Source organism: Tiliqua scincoides, chromosome 2 (genome assembly GCF_035046505.1).
Source record: "Tiliqua scincoides isolate rTilSci1 chromosome 2, rTilSci1.hap2, whole genome shotgun sequence".
Taxonomy (NCBI): Eukaryota; Metazoa; Chordata; class Lepidosauria; order Squamata; family Scincidae; genus Tiliqua; species Tiliqua scincoides.
This window is the reverse complement of record NC_089822.1, coordinates 70,916,541-70,937,225: the sequence shown is the minus strand read 5'-3', so window position 1 is coordinate 70,937,225 and position 20,685 is coordinate 70,916,541. Positions and strand designations below refer to the sequence as shown.

Genomic DNA, 20,685 nt, shown 5'->3' with positions numbered 1-20,685 from the left:
ACAATTACATTCACTGCAACCGTCCAATACTTTTATATCTGCCACACGTGCTCTGATTAGAGAAGAGGCTCTTTCCAGCCAATGCCCAACCTTAGCGAAGTGATGCATCTTGGGAGTTGTAGTTTTTATTGTGACCTTGGACTTGCAAGGACTAGCCAAAAGGAGCCTGGCTGAAAAGTAGTTCCAGCCTTGGAGCGGAATGATCCCTGAGCTTTTGTTTTGACAGCTTCTGTGGTTACCATGGAGACAAGTGTGAAGTATGAGGACTACTTGCCTGCCACTCATGCCTTCTGAGAGTTGAGATGTTAGGTAGTGAAAGCTCTGGGAAGTATCTTTATTAGTATCTCACTTGTTTTTTAAGGTATATTGGAGTTGAGTGTTGGATTATACCAAGATAACTGATGGGAAGTGCCTGGGGGAGGGGGAATATGTGGTGTTGCTTACATATGTCTATGTCATACATATGTCTGTTACATATGATATATGTCATAGACATATGTAAGCAACACCACATACCCCCCCCCCCTGCACTTCACAGTTATTAACATCTTGGTATAGTATGTGTTTGAGTGTCTCTCAAACTGTGGGTCAGTACCCATTAGGTGGATCGTGAACCAATTTCAGGTGGGTCCCCATGGTGTGTGACAGCGTTTGGGGAAATGTGACAGTTCTGTACTTTTAACAGGTTACTATGTATATACTTTTAATAATGAAAGTCAATGGGGCTTACCCCAGGAGAAGTGTGGCTAGGACTGCAGTCTTTGGGATGTTTGGGAAATGTTTTTTAAACAGATCACTAACAGCTTGGGAAGGGATGGAAGGTTCTTCTTTATTTTAAATAAAATTTTTAAACTTATGCTTATTGTAAATTTTTACTTGATTGGTTTGATTATATGTGGGGGGTGTTAAAAATTTTCCTGCTTGATGATGTCACTTCAGGCCATGACATCATTTCCAGGTTAATGGCATCACTTCTGGTGGGTCCTGACAGATTGTCATTCTAAAAAGTGGGTCTCGGAGCTAAAAAGTTTGAGCGCCACTGGTCTATGACTTACTACTGCAGGATTTCAGACATAGCTGTGGTTGTCAAAGAAACTCTTCAAGATGGAAATGGGACCTCCAGATGTGATGCAGCGCCATGGAGGGCTGACCTTGCGCTCGAACAGTGCCTATTATGGAAGACCCACCTTGGTGTACAACTGGTAAGAAGAACAAGGCATTATTGAATGACCTGTGTAAGATTAATCTTGTTGTCATAATGACAAGAAGTGCATAACTCTCACAAGTGTGCTAAACTACAACATACTTCTTTTCCTCCTTCAAACCAGATGTTATATATTTGGGTTGCTCTAGTTCTGGAGTTGTGTTCTGAATCTTTCAGCAGGCTGCAGAAGCTGGGCTGTTGTTCTGCATATTTGCAGGACAAGGCCTTAAAATTCAATTAGCGGGACTATTTGATATGTAATACTGTGTATTGGGTTTTGGTAATTGCTTTTTCCCATTTAGAGTTCTTTAAAATATTTCTTTTGTTTTGTGTCTCACCATAGACCCTGGTCAAAGTATAGTTGTTCCCTCCCCCCAAGTTTTTGCAGTATTTCAAATATCCTGGAAAATCTCCAAGTAGGCCCCAGAAATGTGACCAGTCCCACTTCAGTAGGTGCCTGTACATTTTGTTGTGATTGTCATGTGTGTCCTCTTCATTACATATTACTTATTATTAGTTCCCTTTTGTGTTATTTAAAGGCATCACCGCAGAGAGGCTGAACCTAAGGATTATGACATACATGAAATTCCTTTGGGCTCTAAAAATTTGTGTCATTCTACATACTGGCGACTCGGAACCATGGATGAGGTAAGGAACATTTCTACCACTTTCATGTAGTACTGTATGTAAATTCAGTGTTGATATTTTTATATATGCAGTACGGGTGTCCTATTCATTGTTGTGCATAGAAATATATTGTATATTGCATAGCCTGTCATATAGATAACATACATACATTATAATACATATAACAGCATAACTTTTTCAATGATTATCAAAGCCACATTCTTATTTATTCCATGTAAATTCAGCATGTGATATTTCATAGGCATTAGTCCAGGGACCTATTTGGACCTGCAAAATTACCTACAACAAAATTTTTCATTGGAGATAAATAAACATTTGCATGTCCATGGAGCACCCCGCGAACCAGGAAAGTCATGGAATGGGGCAGGGGGAGGGCAGAACAGGGGAGAACAGGGGGCATGACAGAGATGTGAGGGGCTGGCACCTGATTTGAGCGACTTGCACCAGATGCTATTCCTTCTGATAGCAACTAGTGTGCTAGTTTTGTCCTTTTTGTCCATGGACTTGTGCCAGCTAAGGAGCTGGCGCAGATCCGAGGAGAATCATTGCCCATTGAGATAAGAGAAAATGCAGGCTTCTGATCTGCCTGCCCTCCACAGGATGCAGTGCAAGGAGGCGAGATAGGTTTTGGCTGTTAGTTAGCTGGTTATATTGAATCTGCTGTTGTATCTATTAATTTTATATACAGTCAGTATCCATGGGGATCTGTTCCTGGACACACACACACACACACACACACACACACACACACACACACACACACGCACACCACAGATAAACAAATCTGCAGGTCAGGTCCATAGGACCTCCTCTTGCTCTTCAGTCATCATATGAAAGTGTTTTGAGGCCCGCAGAGGCCTCTACAGACCTCAGATCCCAGATGCAATCAGAGATAATCTCTGTTTGCGACTGGGAGCTCAGGTCTGGCCTCCATTGCAGGTTTGGAACTCGCAATTAGTTAAAACCACAGGTCCCAAAATCCACGTATATGGAGGCGTGACCTTTACCGTATTTGTTCAACAATAGAATACCAAGTTATGAACCCAGCTTTGTAGGTGGGTGTCCTTGGGTTGCTTGTAGAATTTCTAGCAAATATCTTACATTGGGTAGGGTGAATTGGAAACTAGAGTTCATGATAGTTTCATGAAGATAGAAATATCTGCCATAATAGGCACTGATAGAAAATTGCTGGTGTGAAATATCGCTTGGTATAAATATGATTACATAGGCCAACACACATTTTACTTCCTTAAACATTACACCAATTCCTGGATATATTTGGGGTGCTGATTCCAAAAATGGCATCCGTTTTGCCCTGTCACGTCTAGTTTTGGAGACATGGCATAGCCTCTTTAGTGAATGGTTCAATCAGCTTCCTCATGAGGCAGCCTACTGTCATACACTTGGGTCTCACTCCCAGGGTTTTTTGGTGCTCAGAGTTGTTGGTTCTGAACCCTAGAGCCCTCAAAGATCCCTGTTCGGTAGTACTGCCACCACCCTGTAAGAGCCAGTGCCTCAGTCCAGGGAACCGAGACCCTCTAAGCTTAACTATATCCCTTGTAGGCACTGAGCACTTTCCTTACTTAAAGTCTCAGTCCTCAAGTTTCTAGTCCACAATGAGGATTTTTGGTAGCTTGCTGAACGGCTAGGCAGGATTCTGAACCTTTGTCCCCAACAGACAATGAACCAACATGGTAAAAAGATTTTCTACTTTATTAAATACATAGGGTTACAAAAGGTTACAAAAAGGCAGCAAATGCTAGAGGCATAAAAAACTTATAGGAAACATATCAGCATAAAACAACAAAGCTAACTGGCTAACTCTATTAATCTCTGACTCTCACCTGGGTCAGCTTATTTGTAGATCCTCAGGCCAGTTACCTATAGCCACATGGTCCTGGCAGGGCAGGATGTGCACCCACCACCTCTCTCACCAAGAGACAAGGAACAAAACCTCTGTCCTCCGGAAGTGGGGCTGGAAGCTCACCCTCTCAGCTCTTCCCTCCCCCCTGGAGATCTGCAGCTGCATTCCATCCTTGATGGGCGTCTTTCTGGCTGCCTAGGTGCTACATAATCACCTTCCATTGAGTTGTAAATTCTTACAGCTAGGACTGAAAGCCCCTTGCAAGCCCCTTCTGTGTTACTGGGTTACTTGGTTCAGGCCTTGCAATGCTACTAGGCCTGAACTGTACATATTCATGACACCTACACCATGGCTTCCTCATGAGGAAGCTGCTTGAACTATTCACTAATGAGGCTATACCAGAGGTGTCCAAAGTTTTCGGCAGGAGGGCCACATCATCTCTCTGACATTGTGTTGGGGGCCGGGGAAAAAAAGAATTAGTTTACATTTGAAATTTGAATAAATTTACATAAGTTTACATAAATTAATATACTAGAGGTGGAACATATGAATGAATGAAGGTCTTAGAATAGCTCAAGGCCTATAAAAGGCCTTGCACAAAGCAAGGCTGGCCTTTCCTTTGCTGCTGCTGCTGCAGCATCACACATGTGAAACAGCAAGCAGTGGAGGGAGCCCTCATCCCACAGCTAACATGAGAGGTCAAACAGTCGCCCTCACGCTGAGAGCAGTTGTGTCGGGCCATTGTGGGCTCCAGCAAGTTTCCGGAGGGCCAGAGTCTCACTGGAGACTTGGGTCTCCCTGAGGGCCACATTGGGAATCCTTGAGGGCAGCCGGTGTTCCCAGGGTCGGGGTTTGGGCACCCCTGGGCTATACTATATCTCCAAAACTAGACATGATAGGGCAAAACGGATGCCAGTTTTGGAATTAGCACCCCAAATTCATATCAAACCACCATAAAGTTTGGGAAAAACTTTTCTGATCCTCAATTGTGTAGGCCTGTGTTATAGGTTTCTGTACAGCATTTAGTCTTGGATACTGTTTTCAGCCACAAATGGAAAGCAGCGGAGCATTTGTTTAAGTAGATACCTACTTTTATGATTAATTTATTTACTTCTTGCCAACCAAGGATTTGACTTTGTAGCAGAAAGGGCTGCACATAGTAATTTACAGCCCAATCCTGAGCTACCTGGTGTGCCACCGCATCCTGCACACTCCAGGCAGCCACTGCCCACTCCTCGGGGAAGGGGGCTCCTCAGGAGAAGAGCTCTTCGCAATGGGGCTCCTCAATTCTATGGCAATCTAAAGGTTGGCGTAGAATAAAGAGCCAAGTGTTGGGCGACCCCACCTACCTCCCATCTCCCCACCTCCCTCCTCCCCACACTCCTCCTCCCCGCCCTCCCTCCCTTCCTACCCAAAACGCTGCCTCCTCTCATACCTCCACTTATCTCTCCGCTGCTCTGCAGTCCACACTGCGGCAGTGGAGCACTGGTGCTAGGGCCCACAAATGTGCCTTATGGCACATTTGCAACAGTATGTGCCGGTGGTGAGCCAGTGCGCAAAGCTTAGGATTGGGCCCTTAATGACTTAAGTAAACCTTTTTATTGACTAAAGAGGTACCCTGATTAATCAGGCAACAAAATTATATTATTGACACAAGTGCTTATAAAAACTGCAAATGGGAAAGACTATAATAAAAAGAGGCACGTAATTTTTATGCTAACTGGTTTAAGAAAGTATTGGACAGAAAATTGCTACATTTTGTGTGTAAAATTAATGTAAAATTCCAGTAGTATTTGTATTTGGTTCATGATGGTTGAAGTCTAGGAGTTTAGTTAAAGAAATAATCATATGAGCTTTGGAGGGCAATCCTGACTTGCTCTTCAGCCGGCGCAAGTCCCTTGTACTGGCCCAAGAGTGTCATGAATGTGCCATATCATGCACGTTTGCACCTCCTTGTGAGCAGGTTAGGCTGGGGCAAGGACACGCACTGGCCTCCCCACACAGGACCAGGAAGGGGTAAGTTCACTCTGGTTCAGGCAGACTGGCATAGAGGGTTGGAGAGGATGGTGGGTGAGTGGAATGGAGGCAGGAAGGGGGTGTTTGGGCAGCAGTGGGTCGACTGGGAGGCGGATTGGGCCCAAGACAGGGTTGGGATTGGTCATGGCACCTTAGGCCTCATCCTAACTCCTTCTCCTGTTCTGATGGACCTTACATGGGCCACTTGGATTTGCGTAAGTGAATTTGCTGGTGCAAATCTGAGTAGCCCCATGGGGTAGGTGGCACACGACACAGGGTAAGGAGAAAAACATCCCCTTGCCCTGAGTTGCTCTCCAGCCAGCACCTAACGTGCTAGATACAGCCAGGCCACTCTAACTGCCTGTTTCAGTGCAAGTTAGGATTGGTCTGTTAGTGAATCATTTAAAATTCCAGTTAAATTTGCACATGTATGAAATTAGTTATGATGAAACAAGAAGCACACTTTTTTTAGATTATGCATACATGTATCACAGCAGGCATAATTTTGGAAGAGACATTCCTTACCATGTGAGAAAAAAGGGAATGCTTCTTTTATAGTGCCACTTCAGCAGCAGTTTTTGTAATTGATTTATAGTAATTATTACTTGTATTAATAATTGGAACAAACTCTGTTTAGCTGGGGTTGGGTGCATTATAGCACTTGCATCTCTCACAGGCAAGTTTCAGCCTCAGCAATGACATCAATAATGAACATACGACTTAAAAGGTGGCAAAAGAATCTAATTGCTTTGCCCTCCCATCCATGATGGAAACTGTTGTTGCAGGCAAAGGAAGGATGGGAGTAGGCTTGCACCTGCTTGTCCAGGCCTTCCTCTGGTTTAAGCTTGCCAGGGTAGAGAAACTGTAGCAATGAGTATAGTGACAAAAAGTTAGGGTGCACTCCTGAGTGCACCTTGGGACGGCACAAGTCCCTTGCGCCGGCCCAGGAGGGTCGTAAACGTGCTGTAAAGCATGTTTGCACCTCCTCAAGAGTCGGTTGGGCTGGGGCAGGGATGCGTGCTAGCCCGCGGAGGCTGAAGCCAGCCTCTGCTCCAACTTTGGTTGGGAGGGTTGCGTAGGCCGAGAAGGAGGCAGGGCTGGGACCTGCCTGTTATGCTGGATCCCAACCATTTCCTGAGTGGCGCAGAACGGCTGCAAGCCACTCTACTCTCCTCAGACTTATGCCACCTCCTGAGGAGACCCATTGGGGCGCCGGTGGCTTACCTGGAGGTAAGGGGAAGAGTTTCCCCTTACCTCCAGCTGAGCTACTTTGGGTCCCTATCTTGTGCTGATACAATACAGGCCTCCTGGCCTGCCTGTTCCAGCGCAAGATAGAATTGCACTGGGGTAAGCACTGAAGCATGAGGGAACAGAAGCAGGAAAAATATAATATAAGGGGGAAGGACTGAAAACTCTTTCCAGAAAATAGGCATGAAAATGACTTTCATCTAGGTTAACTTGATAGCTGACATGTTTCTAAAACCTTTTCCTTTTTGCCTTACATTTGTTTCCAGAAATGGATAACCACATATCAAGATTATATGGCTCAACCCTATAGACTTAAGGAATATAAGGAACTAGAGATTCGCAAGCCTCTATTGGATGAAGATACTTTTATAGCTGCTGTTATTGGCAGGTATTCTTAGATGCTTTTGAATCTATAGCTACTCAAAATTAGATATTACACATTTCTTTTCCCTTCTTTTCTTGTGTCTTCCACTGACTGAATTTAAAAATAGCATTAATGTTAATTCCAAGGATTCCTACACCTATTCCACGTTAGCTGTGGTAAAATCAGTGGAGGCTTTTCCACAGGGGCAAATGGAGCTTGGCCTCTCCCAGGAAAAAAAAGGGCAGGAAGTGTGATCTGGTAGTGGAGCTGTCATCTCTCCTGAAAAAGCTAGCTGAGGTCTCCCTTTGAATGGATGGTTGACCAGAAGCTGCTGGCTAGAGATGAAGGAATGCAGATAGGCAAGAAATGGATAACATCCTGAGGACCAGTCTGAGGCATGGAAAGCCCAAAAGTTGTATAGCCAGAACAATGGCTGCACCATGAAGGGGGACATCTGGAGAAATGGAGTATTCTATGGTTTCTCTCCTAGAATAACACTTGTAAAAAATCTCATTTGAAAAAATGGACTTAATGGTCAGCCTGCCTCTGTAGGCCTCTGTAGACCTCCTTGAGTTTATGAGACTCAAGTCTATGAGAAGGATGATATTTACTAAATAAATAAACATAAATTTAAAAAATGAAAGAAAAAATTGCATTTTAACACTTGCAGCACAATCCCTTGCATGTCTACTCAGAAGTAATGAACTGTGTTCAATGAGGCTTACTCCCAAGAAAGTGTGCATAGGATTGCAGCCTTAATTGCATTAATTATTGAAAACAATTTTGAAGATCTTAATAGTTTGATATTGTGTAAGAAATGTTTGGAGAGAGACTTCTCCAGGAATCCCTTCAGAGTTGGATACCCTGTTCTGTACTGAGGTCCTGGGTAGACTGTGTTCTGTATTGTATTTGTATTGCTGCCTCACAGTCCTCCCTGAACTCACTGTGCGGCCCGCTGCCAGCACTGAATGTTGCAATTGTGCTATAAGGCACGCCTGCAACACTCAGTGCCGAATCAGCCCTGGTGCCAGTCTGCTCTGAGCCAGTGCCACCCAGAAGCCCCCTGCGCACTCATCCCTTGCTCCAGGTGCTAGAGAGGTTAGTCAGGGCTGGGGGAGGCATTCCAGGTAGGAGGGAGGGTGCGGGAAAGGCAGGACAGGGGGAGGAGGCGGGGTAGGAGTGGGCAGCCCAACATGGGGCCTCTTAACTCTGTGCCTGCAAAATAGCCAGTGCAGATTTGAGTAGCCCCACTGTGGGGCTTGGGCCTTTCCTCAGGGGAAGGGGACCAAAGGATACCCCGGTGGCCACTGCCCTTCTAGACACCAGGCGGCTCAGAATTGGTCTGTCACACAGCCCCAATATGGAGACTGTTTATTGTACATTGCTCATACTGATCTTAGAGCACAAGAGCACAATAAATACTCCTCGTTTGGGGATATGTGAAGAAACACAAAGAAACACACTCCTCTGCACTGTTCAAATTTTTATATTAATATCATTAGTATAATAATGTGATAAAGATAAAGAAGTGACTGTCAGTTGTCATTTGCTTTTGAAAAAAGATATTACAGGGAGATGTGTCAGTGACGTGCTTTTGTTTGGCATACAGTGGTTATCCAAAAGTGTACCTACACATAAGAAAACTGTACATGCATATTGTACACATGAACCACTACAACTGTTGGAGTGATGTACGCTATATGTGAACAAAAGAAAGTCACCAATTGAATTCATTTCACTAAATACATCTTGATGAATCCATTCCAGATATTGTACAGGTTTGTTTGTGCTTTTGAGATAGAATGAAGGTAGCTTTAATCTTATCTGCTGCTAAGCAGCAACATTCAAATTAATGTTTGAACCACTCTGGCATGTTTTATCCAGTAGAGAGCAGTGGTGACCATTTACAGAAATACAGCAGCAATGTCAGCTATGTCAAAAGCAACAGCATTTTATTGTCCTATGAAAACATGATGGGAATTCAAGAAAAGTTCCCTTGCGTCTTAATTAAAACTCAATAGAATTTATAAACTATTGACCACTGATTTTTTTTTCTTACTAAGATGCCTATAGGATTTGCGTTTGTTAAAGAAAAAAAAAGATTGATAATCATTGATAAGCTTGATTGAGCTTTGATTTTGTTTGTAGTCTGAAAACTGTCCCTTAATTTGCAGGGAGACAGGTCGACCTGAAACAGGTTTTGGAGCTGTTTTGCCATCTCATTCTCCAGATCATTTTACAATGTTAGTATTTGCAAAAACCAACAGATCATAATATTTCTTAGACTAGTTTGATGATTATATTCAAACCATATGATTCATCTGCTTTATTTAAGTTTGATCAGTGATACAGATTGCAACATGAGGTAACGGCAGGAACTATGAAATTCATTTCTCAGCATAAAGAGGTATAAGATATTGAAAAACATAAGTGAGAAAAACAAGTAATGATGATCATAATTTGTACTGTGCGTTGTACATACCCAGTGCAAAATAACCAGTAGCAAACATAGCAACAATACAAAAATGAAAGGCTACAAAAGCCTTAACTCTTGTCAAAAGTTGTTTAATGAAGGGCTTATTACAATGACATTCTCTTAACATTATACAGATGGGGATCCAAAGTGCTGTGTGCAGCCTTCTCCACCTATTCACACACACCCCTTAAGCCACTGTAGCCACTCTTTGGAAGACCCTCCACAGCAGCATCTAATAAAGCACAAGGGACTGCTGCAGGAAGAAGAAATTGATCAAATCAGTGCGTTTGTGCAGAACCAATTTTTATTATTTATTAAGACTATTTATATATTGCTTTTGAACAAAAAAATTCACAAAGTAGTTTTCATAGCTAAGTAAGGGTGCAATCCTAACCAACTTTCCAGCACTGACATAGCTGTGCCAACGTGGCGTGCACTGTATCCTGCAGTGGGGAAGCAGTCAAAGAGGCCTCCTCAAGGTCAGGGCATGTTTGTTACCTTACCCTGGGCTACATTGCAGCTAAGTCAGTGCTGGTTGGTTGGTTGGTTGGTTAGGATTGTGCCCTAAGTAAGTAAGTAAGGCCCCAATCCTATCCAACTTTCCAGCATCAGGGCAGCTGCAATGCAGCCCCGAGGTAAGGGAACAAATGTCCCCATACCTTGATGAGGTCTCTGAGACTGCCTCCCCAATACAGGAAGCAGTGCATACCCCATTGGCACAGCAGCACTGGCACTGGAAAATTGGATAGGATTGGGCCCTAAGTAAGTAAATGGTTCCCTGTCCTAAAAGGGCTCATAGTGTGATCTTTACTTGCATAGACAAGGCTCTTTGGATTCCAGCCATGGTATAATTCCTGCAATGAGAATAGAATAATGTAAATGTGTTGGAAATCTCTATACTGTGTGTCAATTAATATATTTACATATATAAACCTAAATTATGATATGATTTTAAAATGTATGCATACGATATACAGTTCTTAAAATATGAGCGATGCCTCTGGATTAGGTGCCGATTGATGTTTATTCTACATTGACCGCACAATGTGTTATATCTTCAAAACACCACATTAGAAATTATCATGACATGATCTTTGAAAGTAACAGTATTAAAGGTATATCACTGTGTATTTGTATATTACATATCTTGAGTTTACTTTAAATCAAAATGTAGCTCTTAATGCTCATTTTCAAGAAAAGTACCAGTTTTTCTAAGGGTTGTCTGGATGATGGAACTAACTGAATGTAAAGATCAATACAGATTTTTTTTTTTTACAGCCTCCGTTATAAAAGACTTCACTGGGTTTGCATTTATTTCTTTCATAAAAATGTTCCACATGAATAAAAAAGTGGCACTATTAACCTCACTGGAGATTCAGGAAATTTATGGACCAAGACATAAACTTTAAAAATTCATCTTTAAAAATAAAAATAGCATTATGATTGACGCCTAGAAGGCAGACTGGCTAGCAGTAGAATTTGAGGGACACTTTGAAACTAGAAACAGCAAGGTAAATGATCCTAAGCAGAAAGGCAGTGGAGCAGTAAATCAAATCCAGAAGGCTAAAGCTACTTAAAAATCAGGTGAAACAGAGCTGGGAGCAAAGGAGGGCAAGGTTATATGCAACACCAGGCAATGGATATAGAGGTCTTAATTTTAGTGAGCAGTTAAAGATGTACTGGTATTAACGATATCAGCATTTAACCTATCATACTTATTTTCTGAGACTACAGTGTTGATAAATACCTACTAGAAAGATATAGACAGAATGTTGAACATAATAAAAGCAGCACAATTCCACATGTGGAAACTGCTGTGTTGAATATAAAATAACTCCAGCCTTTCACCATCTTCTAAAACACCATCTCGTATTTAAAAGGCAATGCATAAGAACGAACTTGCTAAATGGTCTGAAGAGAGCACGAACCGCTACAAGTAATACACAGAGTCCAAACATTAAGTCATTTCTAAAAATAGACACAATCTGTCCACAGTTAAGAACATTTAACTATTGTTGATTTAAATGGGAACAATAAGTAATTACCTCCATTGAATTCAGTAGGATTGAAAAGTGCTTTTCTTTAGCTGGGTTGTGCCCGATATTTTAATAATAATATTATGACATATATCCTTGTTTGCATAAGGAATTGCTGGTTAAAGCACCTAGCACCAATAGCATAGCACGTAGTACCTGAAGACAACATCTTGCATCCTCTAACATTGAGGTACAACATCCACGAAATTCTCACTTAAGTTTCTTTATAAAGTTTGTTACTAATTGCATATAGGCCCTTGTGATCTTTGATATTTTATTTAGCACTGGAAAGCATTTACTTTAAAAATGCAAACAGCAAAGCATTTTAAAAATAAAGGCAGATGTTAAATATCTATTTCATGCACAAACCTGGTTTAGGTATGCAAAATGGATACAAGCAAACATTGTGTGAACATACCTTGAGGGCATACCTTGAGGGACCTTAAAGGGGTTGGAAAGGTGGGGTATAAATCCCTTAAATAAATACGTTAATAAATTAGTAACACATATTTGAAGTAGGATTATTTTTTCTACAATTTACAGTGTAATCCTATGCATTCAGAAGGAAGTCCCATTGTATTTAGTGCACCTTACTCCCTAAAAGGTGTATGTTGAATGCAAACTCATAGCCTGATCCTATCCATCATTGAATTGAATGGGACTTACTCCCAGGAAAGTGTGTATAGGATTACAGTCTCTAAGATTCTTGCCTCTATGCTCAGGCAAGACAATCACCACCAAGTTTTCTAACTTTCTCATAACATAAAGAATAACATTAATGCCTCAAGTTAAGCAGATAGTAAGATGGATAAACATGCAGCATGCCACAATTGCCCAGAGGAGAAAAAATACCTTTGCCAGGCTGAAAATAGCATACAAATTGACCCTCTAAAAGTCCAAGTGGGAAATAAGCATGCTCCTCCCATCACATGTTCTCTGAGGCATCTGCCAAGTGAAATGCAGAACTCTGCAAGTCTAATGTGGAGCAGTGAGGGAATAAAGGTGTTATTGCAGCCTGGAGGCCAACCTGTTTCGGTGTTATATTTATGTATTTTACAAATTTCTGTACAGTAACCCTTCATCTGAAGATACTAAATATAGAAGCAAGGTCTATGCTAATACTGTATCTACTTTGTTAAACTTTAATTAAAAAATACTCAGAGAATAATAATAATAAAAGGGATTTTAATGCATTCCCTTGCTGATCTGAAAAAAATACTCATTTGGCAGTCTCATCTCTGCATATGTTGACCTAATTTCCTTCAACAAATAATTTCTGGGCATTGCATTCTTTCATTCCTGCATTTTTTTGGCTGTTTCCCTAAAAATGTGTTATAGTTTTATTTGCAATGTGAACAATGATTATTGCCTTGAAAGGCAAACCTAAAAATTGTTTTATGCAGCTGAGAATGAAGAGGAATAGAAAAATTTCAGGGTAGTTTGTGGAATGTAGTGGTGGGTGAGCTAGCTAGTCAGATGCCATAAAGCTGCTATTTAGCCCTCCTCTGACTCCTTCTTAAAACTAGATTTTATAATGATTATTAGAGCGGGTTCATCTGCCTTTGATGGTGACTTTGAACTTATTTGAAAAGGTTAGTCATTGGCTTATAGTCATTGCTTGTTACAGAGGTTGTTCTTTTAAAGAAAGAATGGTACAATATAATCTTGTGGCAAGATGATCAGAGCACGCTTTGTTTTATTTATTGGCTCAATCTGCTATTACTCATGTACTCGCAGTTGCCACTGATTTTGTCATAGGGCCAAACTGGACAGGATGGGGAAAGCCACATTTGTTGTTTACATGGCTGCCCCTTTCATGTATCAAGTGGGGGGGGGGGTTTGAAATCTGATTTTTACATCCAAAAGGGCTTGGGAGTGAGGGAACATGAACATTCACTCATCTTAGGGCCCAATCCTATCCAACTTTTCAGCACTGGTGCAGCTGTAATGCAACCCTGAGGTAAGAGAACAAATGTTCCCATACCTTAAGGAAGTCAATCACAATCACAATCGACCTTTATTAGGCATAAAACTTAACAGTTGCCTGAGCGGCTTACACGAGAAGTTGCATTCAAGCAGGTCATCAAAACAGAAATAGGTGTAGATTAATAGGGTGTAGCTGCCCTGGGTCTCTTTAGGGAGAAGGGCAGGATAGAAATAAAGTTTATTATTATTATTATTATTATTATTAGATTAAAAAATCCGCCATTGGTTTTACCATTTTTCCATTTGTAAGTAATATCTGTAGTTTCAAATGATCATGACAGTCAGAATGATTGGCAAAAAACAGGTCCAAATGCATAGATCTGGACTTCTTGTAAAGCGGGCAATGGAGCACTATGTGGGTCAGAGACTCCCTGTATCCCAGCTCACAGGGACACGTCAATCGCTGTTGCGTGGTTTTATTAAATTTCAGATCCAGTTCCCGAGAAGGGAACACATTATATCTGGCAAGCATGAAAACATGACGAAGTAATCTAAAACTTGTTAAATTAAAAGCATTTGGCCAATTAGGACAGAGAGGAGACGCAAAAATCAAAACAGAAGCAGGAGCTGCGACAGGCGATGTTAATGCGCAGCCATCTCTCCTCCCCCCCCCGTCCTTCGAGGAAGTCTCTGTGACTGCCTCCCTACCACAGGATGCATACATGTCCGACTGGCTCTGCTGCACCAGCACTGGAAGGTTGGATCAGATTAGGCCCTTACACCCCTACACTCTGTTGTTTCAAGTACTTTTCTCCAAACCAAGGAGAGACCCAGGTTGGGAGAAAACTGCCTGAAAGGAAGAATGTGGGGAAGTAATATGGGGGAGGGCTCAGTCACCTCCCCTCACAGCTATCTGCATTCACCCATCAATGTCATCTTCATTATTAGTTATTTATGTAATTATTTTGAACAAAAAATGTTCACAAAGTGGTTTACATTAGAAAAGATGTTCCCTGTCAGATGGGCTCATAAGACATAAGAAGAGGTGTTTATTTCTGGTAAGATAGGTTTACAGCCCAGGTCTTACTGAACACAATGGGTTTGCTTCTGAGTAAAATAAATAACACCGTTTTCAAACACATTAGGTATAAGAGAGACACGAGCAAACAGTCACTGGAAAAGATTTTATGCTGGGATGAATAGGAATAGTTGCTATCCCCCTGCTAAATGAAAGAGAGAACCACCACTTTCCAAATGTGGCTCTTTGCCCTGTTAGCAAAGGAAATATGTGAATGGGGCAGACAGATGGCTATTGAAACACTGTTGCCCTCACCACATTTAATTAAGTTTAAAGCAGAGCTGCCAGAGATGTACCCAGTCTACTCACTCATGTGATTACATCTTGTACCCTCTCAGCTGCTCCCATAACCTTGGTTGCTCTGTGTGTGGGTCTTTGTTTCAGGATTGCTTCTCACTGCCCAGCATTTTCTCCTAGCTCCACTTGTATTTTTCAGCAATCCTTTTATGTTGCAAAGGAATTTTGTTTGTAAGCAAAATGTGCATTTGTGAATGTTCCCATGGACCCTGCTTTTCTGGGGTTCTCTTTACTGCTGTACTGGAAGCACTGGAGATTTTTGAGGGCTGCTGAGGAAAGCCACACATGCACCTTTTACTTTTACACTCAGAGAGGTGGTGCTGTCTTGTTACCCCTAAGCTATAAAATTACATCCAGAGACTCTAGGCGGGGACTTGGCACCTCCAACCTCTCCATCCACCTGTGCAACCATTGCTGTTCAGCTGTCTAGACAATCTGGCACAATTCTAATCCCTCCCTGTAAATCTCGTATGCTGAGTTAGCAATTTATGTTGGCACAGACAGTGGAACTTCTTGTATGTATGTAGTGCAATACTCTTACTAAGCTGGGGAATACCCAGTACTACACTAGTGTAAGTTATTCTGGAGAACTTGGTTGTCTGTCTGAGATGTTTCCATTAAAAATAGCTTCCCTTTGGATTAGCGTCTATCTGAAGGGAGAGAAAATTCCAGCAAATTGCATCATATTAGTTGCCATGTAAAGCAGTGGTTCTCAAACTTTTAGCACCACAACCCACTTTTTAGATTTAGAATGAGAATTTGTCAGGACCTACCGGTTTGTCAGTGATATCATGACTGGAAGTGACATAATCAAGCAGGACAATTTTTAATAACCCAAGGATGCAATCCTACCAACACTTACCCAGGAGTAAGTCCCATTTATTATTGTTAGAAGCATATACACAATAGCCTGTTAAAAGTATAGATCTGTAACATTTCCCCAAATGCAGTCACATACATGGTAGTATCAAGTCTATTATATTAAAAATAAAATATTGAAATTAATGAGGACCCACCTGAAATTGGCTCGTGACCCACACAGTGGGTCCTGACCCACAGTTTGAGAAACACTACAGTGTAATGAGTACCAAATTGATGTCCTAAATTCTCTGAGTACACCTTTTGAAAATACATTTTCTAATTACTTTGGTCAGTTAACTCTTCCTTCAGCAACAAAGATATGTATTTTACTATTACAATTTTTTCCCCAGTTAGCTCTTGGAGATAAGCTGCATTAAAAGGTAACACAATCCTGCATACCTTTATGTTTTACAGGTTTCTGGATACAACATACCGAATAGACTATGTTCCACCGTATGACTATGATCCATGTGTAAGTACTGTATATGGGAGGAGAGATGGGCTTTTCTAAAATAGAGTGCTGCAGTTGCTATGCAGAGATTCTTCCAAGCTTCCAGTGGGTGATTGTAACATGAAGACCATCCCTAAACCTTTCAATTTTAGATGTATTACTTAGCAACAGTCAGACAATGAATTTTGAGAAAAGTTGTAACATAGATTTTATTTTGAAAACATGCTGTATTCAAATTAAATAGTACAGGCAAATGAGGGTAAGGGAAAAAAATAACATTCATAGAGCTTGAGATTACCCCTCCTGTGGGCTAACTGACAAATCTCTTGCAGTGTTGCCTTGTTTACTTTATCAGCAATACACAAGAGATGTATTTGCTGCTCTGAAAACAAATGGAAAGGTCTGCACTGTTCTCCTCAGAATGGGGCTTGATCCTAAATGGGATTACTGTGTAGTGTTTTTTTTTGGTATCTCCTTTTTGCCGCATTGTAAATGTTGACTTTGCCATAATGAAAATTTTTTAAATTAATGTCAAGAGAATGCTGGTGTGCATACATGTATGAGTGTGTGCACTTTGCTTTAAAAAATTGGTTATTAACTCCCAGCGCTAGGAGGAAAAAATGTATATCTTTAATGTGAATATTCTGCAACTCTATGCTCTAGGCCAGTGGTTCTCACACTTTTAGCACTGGGACCCACTTTTTAGAATGAGAATCTATCAGGACCCACCAGAAGTGGTGTCATGATTGGAAGTGACATCATTAAGCAGGAACATTTTTAACAATCCTAGGCTGTAAGCCTACCCACACTTACCCAGGAGTAAGTCCCACTGACTATCATGGTTAAAAGCATATATATAGTAGCCTGTTCATAGTACAGATCTGCAACATTTCCCCAAATGCAGTCACGCACCATGGCAGCATCAAGTCTAATATATTAAAAATAAAATATTGAAGTGAAACACTGCTCTGGGCTATAGGTATTTCTCAACTATGATGGCTTTTTTTATTAAAAAATGGTATACAGATTCTGCCTATTTATACACAGATTTTTTATCCACGGATTTGACTCAACATGAATGGCCCCTGCAAATGAGAAGGAATGTGCTGATCCCTGGAGAAGGGGAAAATGCATCCCTTTAAAATCAGTTTAAAAAACTGAACAGTCCTTTAACAATAGCCTCCTTAATGAGACAGAGGGCAGCTGGCCGACAATCCATCAATCCTTCTCTCCCCAGTGGATCCCTGTCTTCCCCCTGAGCAGTGAAAGAAAGGTGATCACTTTGCATTAGTGAAGGAAGGGGCTGAGTGAAGTGCCTTTGTAAGCGCTTGGAGGATGACTGATTGATGGATTGTCTTCTTAATGACTCTTATCTTACATCACAAAGGTCAGCAAGGCTGTTTTTAAATCACTGGAGCAAAGAAACTTTGTTTTTTAAATTGATTTGCTATCGTGCATTTTTTTGCCATCCATGTGAGTGCTTGGAACAGAACCCACGCGAATAATTAGTCTCAGCCTGTATATTCTTAATAATAGTATGAATGATCATATGGCATTTCAGGGCCTTGTTTCCTAAATCTAGTGAAAAACTGGTGTATATATTCTTATAATTTTGGCAGCCCAGTCCTATGCTCCCTTCCCCCTACAGGTTCAGCCTCACTGAAAAGGCGGGCACTGTATCACAGGGGGTGGAACAGGAGGCTTCCTTAAGCCAGAATGGGTCTCTTGTCTTGTCTGGGTGCTTGTCTGAGAAGAGAAATGGGACAGGGAGGTTGTTGCTAGAGGGGATAAGTTCCAGCATATAGCATCATCACCCTTTCCCGCACTCTCCCCACTCCCTGTTCCTACCCCCTTTCCAAACCTTTTGAAAATGTTTTGAAAAATACTTTTTAATTTGACTTCTATTTACCCCTACTGCATTTGCAGATTTTGTAACATAACCCAAATTTCACACTTCTGTAAATGACTAGACTTACAGTCCAATCTTATCAACTGGGCAATCTTTCTATGGAACATGAGTTCTGCTGGTGGAAGCAGCACCCCTCTGTACCCCTCTGGCTATGCTGCTAAATGTACACTATATTTCTTTCATCAATTACTACTCTTTAAATTGATTGACTGCAAGATTCACATGAACTCATACTATAAAATAGCAAGCGTATATCTAAAGTGACATGTTTTGATTATTTTCTTAAACTCTGTAAAAATATCAGAAAAGTTATAGTACATGCTACTAATGTACATAAGAACAGGAAAAAATGAGGAATGGATTCTGCATAGAGAAGTACAGTGGTGCCTCGCAAGACGAATGCCTTGCACACTGAAAAACTCACAAGACGAAAGCGTTTTTGCGATTTTTTCTGGTGACTCGCAAGACGAATTTTTCTATGCCGTGCTTCGCAAGACAAATTTTTAAAATTAAAAAGTTGAAGTTTTGTGCTTGAAATTTTTGAAATCCTCTGTACAGTATGTATGCCTTTAAAGAGCACTTAATAAACACTTTGTAAACCAAATTTGACTTTGTTCTGACTTTTTTTGCCCATAGGAACGCATTAATTAAATTTCAATGCATTCCTATGGGAAACCGCGCTTCGCAAGACAAAATTTTCGCAATACGAAACGACTTGTGGAACGAATTAATTTCGTCTTGCGAGGCACCACTGTAAATGAAACTTTCAAAAAGCTGTTATTTTGCCACAGAACTATAATTATTTTATATCACTTATGAGGTTATATACAATTTGGTAAATCTTTTTATACTTGTGGTTTTCCATTTAGTGGCTGTAACCCATCTCAAGCTAGGCAATAACAAAAGTTTTGCATACCATCTGAATTTGGGGCAAGTCTGTTCCTGTGACTTAATCAATCACACAAAACCTTAAAAAACAACACTTTGTTTGATTCTGCAGCCCTAGTCACTTAATTTTGGACTTCTATATCTGCTGTGGAAATAGTTGCTATTTTTCAAAGCATAATATGATGTCCTAATGTTTTTTCTTTCCATAGATTAAACCTGAAGCAGGTGGATACTCTGTGGTTCACAGAAAATGTCATTCTCAGTTTACTGACACAGTAGATTACAGAAGGCATGGTGTCAACACATGGCAAGATGAGAGTGGGATATATGGAAATTCAGATCTAAGGCAAAAAGTCTTCCCTGTCACCAACCCTATACCGACAAATGTGGAAGAAGAAAATTCTTAAGCATTTAAGTAATTCTGTACCAATTGTGTATATCTATATCAGATATTTGCCAGATCATTCTGCAAAGTAGACAGTATTTTAGCATGTAGAGTATTTGTTCCTTGAAGAAAACTGTTTCTGCATTGTCATCTGTTGCACAAAGGACATATTAAGTAAATTGAGACCCTTACCTCAGTGGTTTTCAGCCTTTTTTCATCTCACAATGACAAAGCACTCAAAATGTCAAGGCACAGGATTGGTTTTTTGACAACTGACAAGGCATATGTGCTATTGTCAGGGGGCTCACATGCTCAATGGCCCTACTAATAAATTCCTGTTCCTCCCCCTCTCTGCCCAGATTTCCCACCCACCCTCCTCCACCACCACTCCTGCCTTACTTGGTCTGGCAGGTATGGTGGGAACCAAAGATGGATAAGGAGCACCACCATCTCTTGTATCAGCACTTCCAAAATGGCCATCAGTGGAATGCTGTGTGGTTCATTGGCAGCCATTTTACAACAGTAAAAGATTCTTTCACTGTCATATTTTTATGCCTCCAACAGCCCAATCCTGGATAGTGGATAGGATTGGGCTGTCAGTTACTCATACAGATAGACCAGTTGTGTGAGTTGTATTTGTGTAAGTAAGCCGTGGAAAACACATTGACTCTTACTGGAGCTATTTTTTAATCTGTCACAATACCCTATTACTAACCAACTGGTTTGGAAATCAAAGTTCAAACAATGACAATTAACACCAAGCACCTCAAGCAAGCATCAAGAAGTTTAATCAGTTTCCTCCCCATCCCGTACCCTGGATTCTCTTTTAAATGAATGCAGAGTCTGTTAAGGAAGCATTTGCATTTATTTTTTTTAAAAACAGAATCTGAGCAGAGTGAAGTCTTCCTTAGCTGAAAGTCTTCTTCTGAATAAACTTCAGGAACTGCACTGGAGAGTATAAATGCTCTTTTATAAAGCAATAACACAGCCAAGGTATTTCTCAAATAACTCTAATGGCTAGTAAATGATGTTAA

At 41.0% G+C, this 20,685-nt stretch overlaps 1 protein-coding gene across 2 annotated transcripts; it reads left to right on the top strand.

Moving 5' to 3' along the window:
- Positions 1 to 153: 153 nt before the first annotated feature.
- Positions 154 to 19,847, top strand: CFAP95 (cilia and flagella associated protein 95). 2 transcript variants are annotated; one of them, XM_066616864.1, is made up of 7 exons: positions 154 to 309; positions 1,064 to 1,202; positions 1,744 to 1,852; positions 7,247 to 7,368; positions 9,519 to 9,587; positions 16,433 to 16,490; positions 19,476 to 19,847. In XM_066616864.1, exons 2-7 carry the CDS (start codon positions 1,105 to 1,107, stop codon positions 19,671 to 19,673), a joined length of 654 nt encoding a protein of 217 aa, XP_066472961.1. In that variant the 5' UTR covers positions 154 to 309; positions 1,064 to 1,104; the 3' UTR covers positions 19,674 to 19,847. The 2 variants fall into 2 exon arrangements, with proteins under 2 accessions (XP_066472961.1, XP_066472962.1); XM_066616865.1 differs by having other exon boundaries at positions 154 to 361.
- The last annotated feature ends 838 nt before the right edge of the window (positions 19,848 to 20,685 follow it).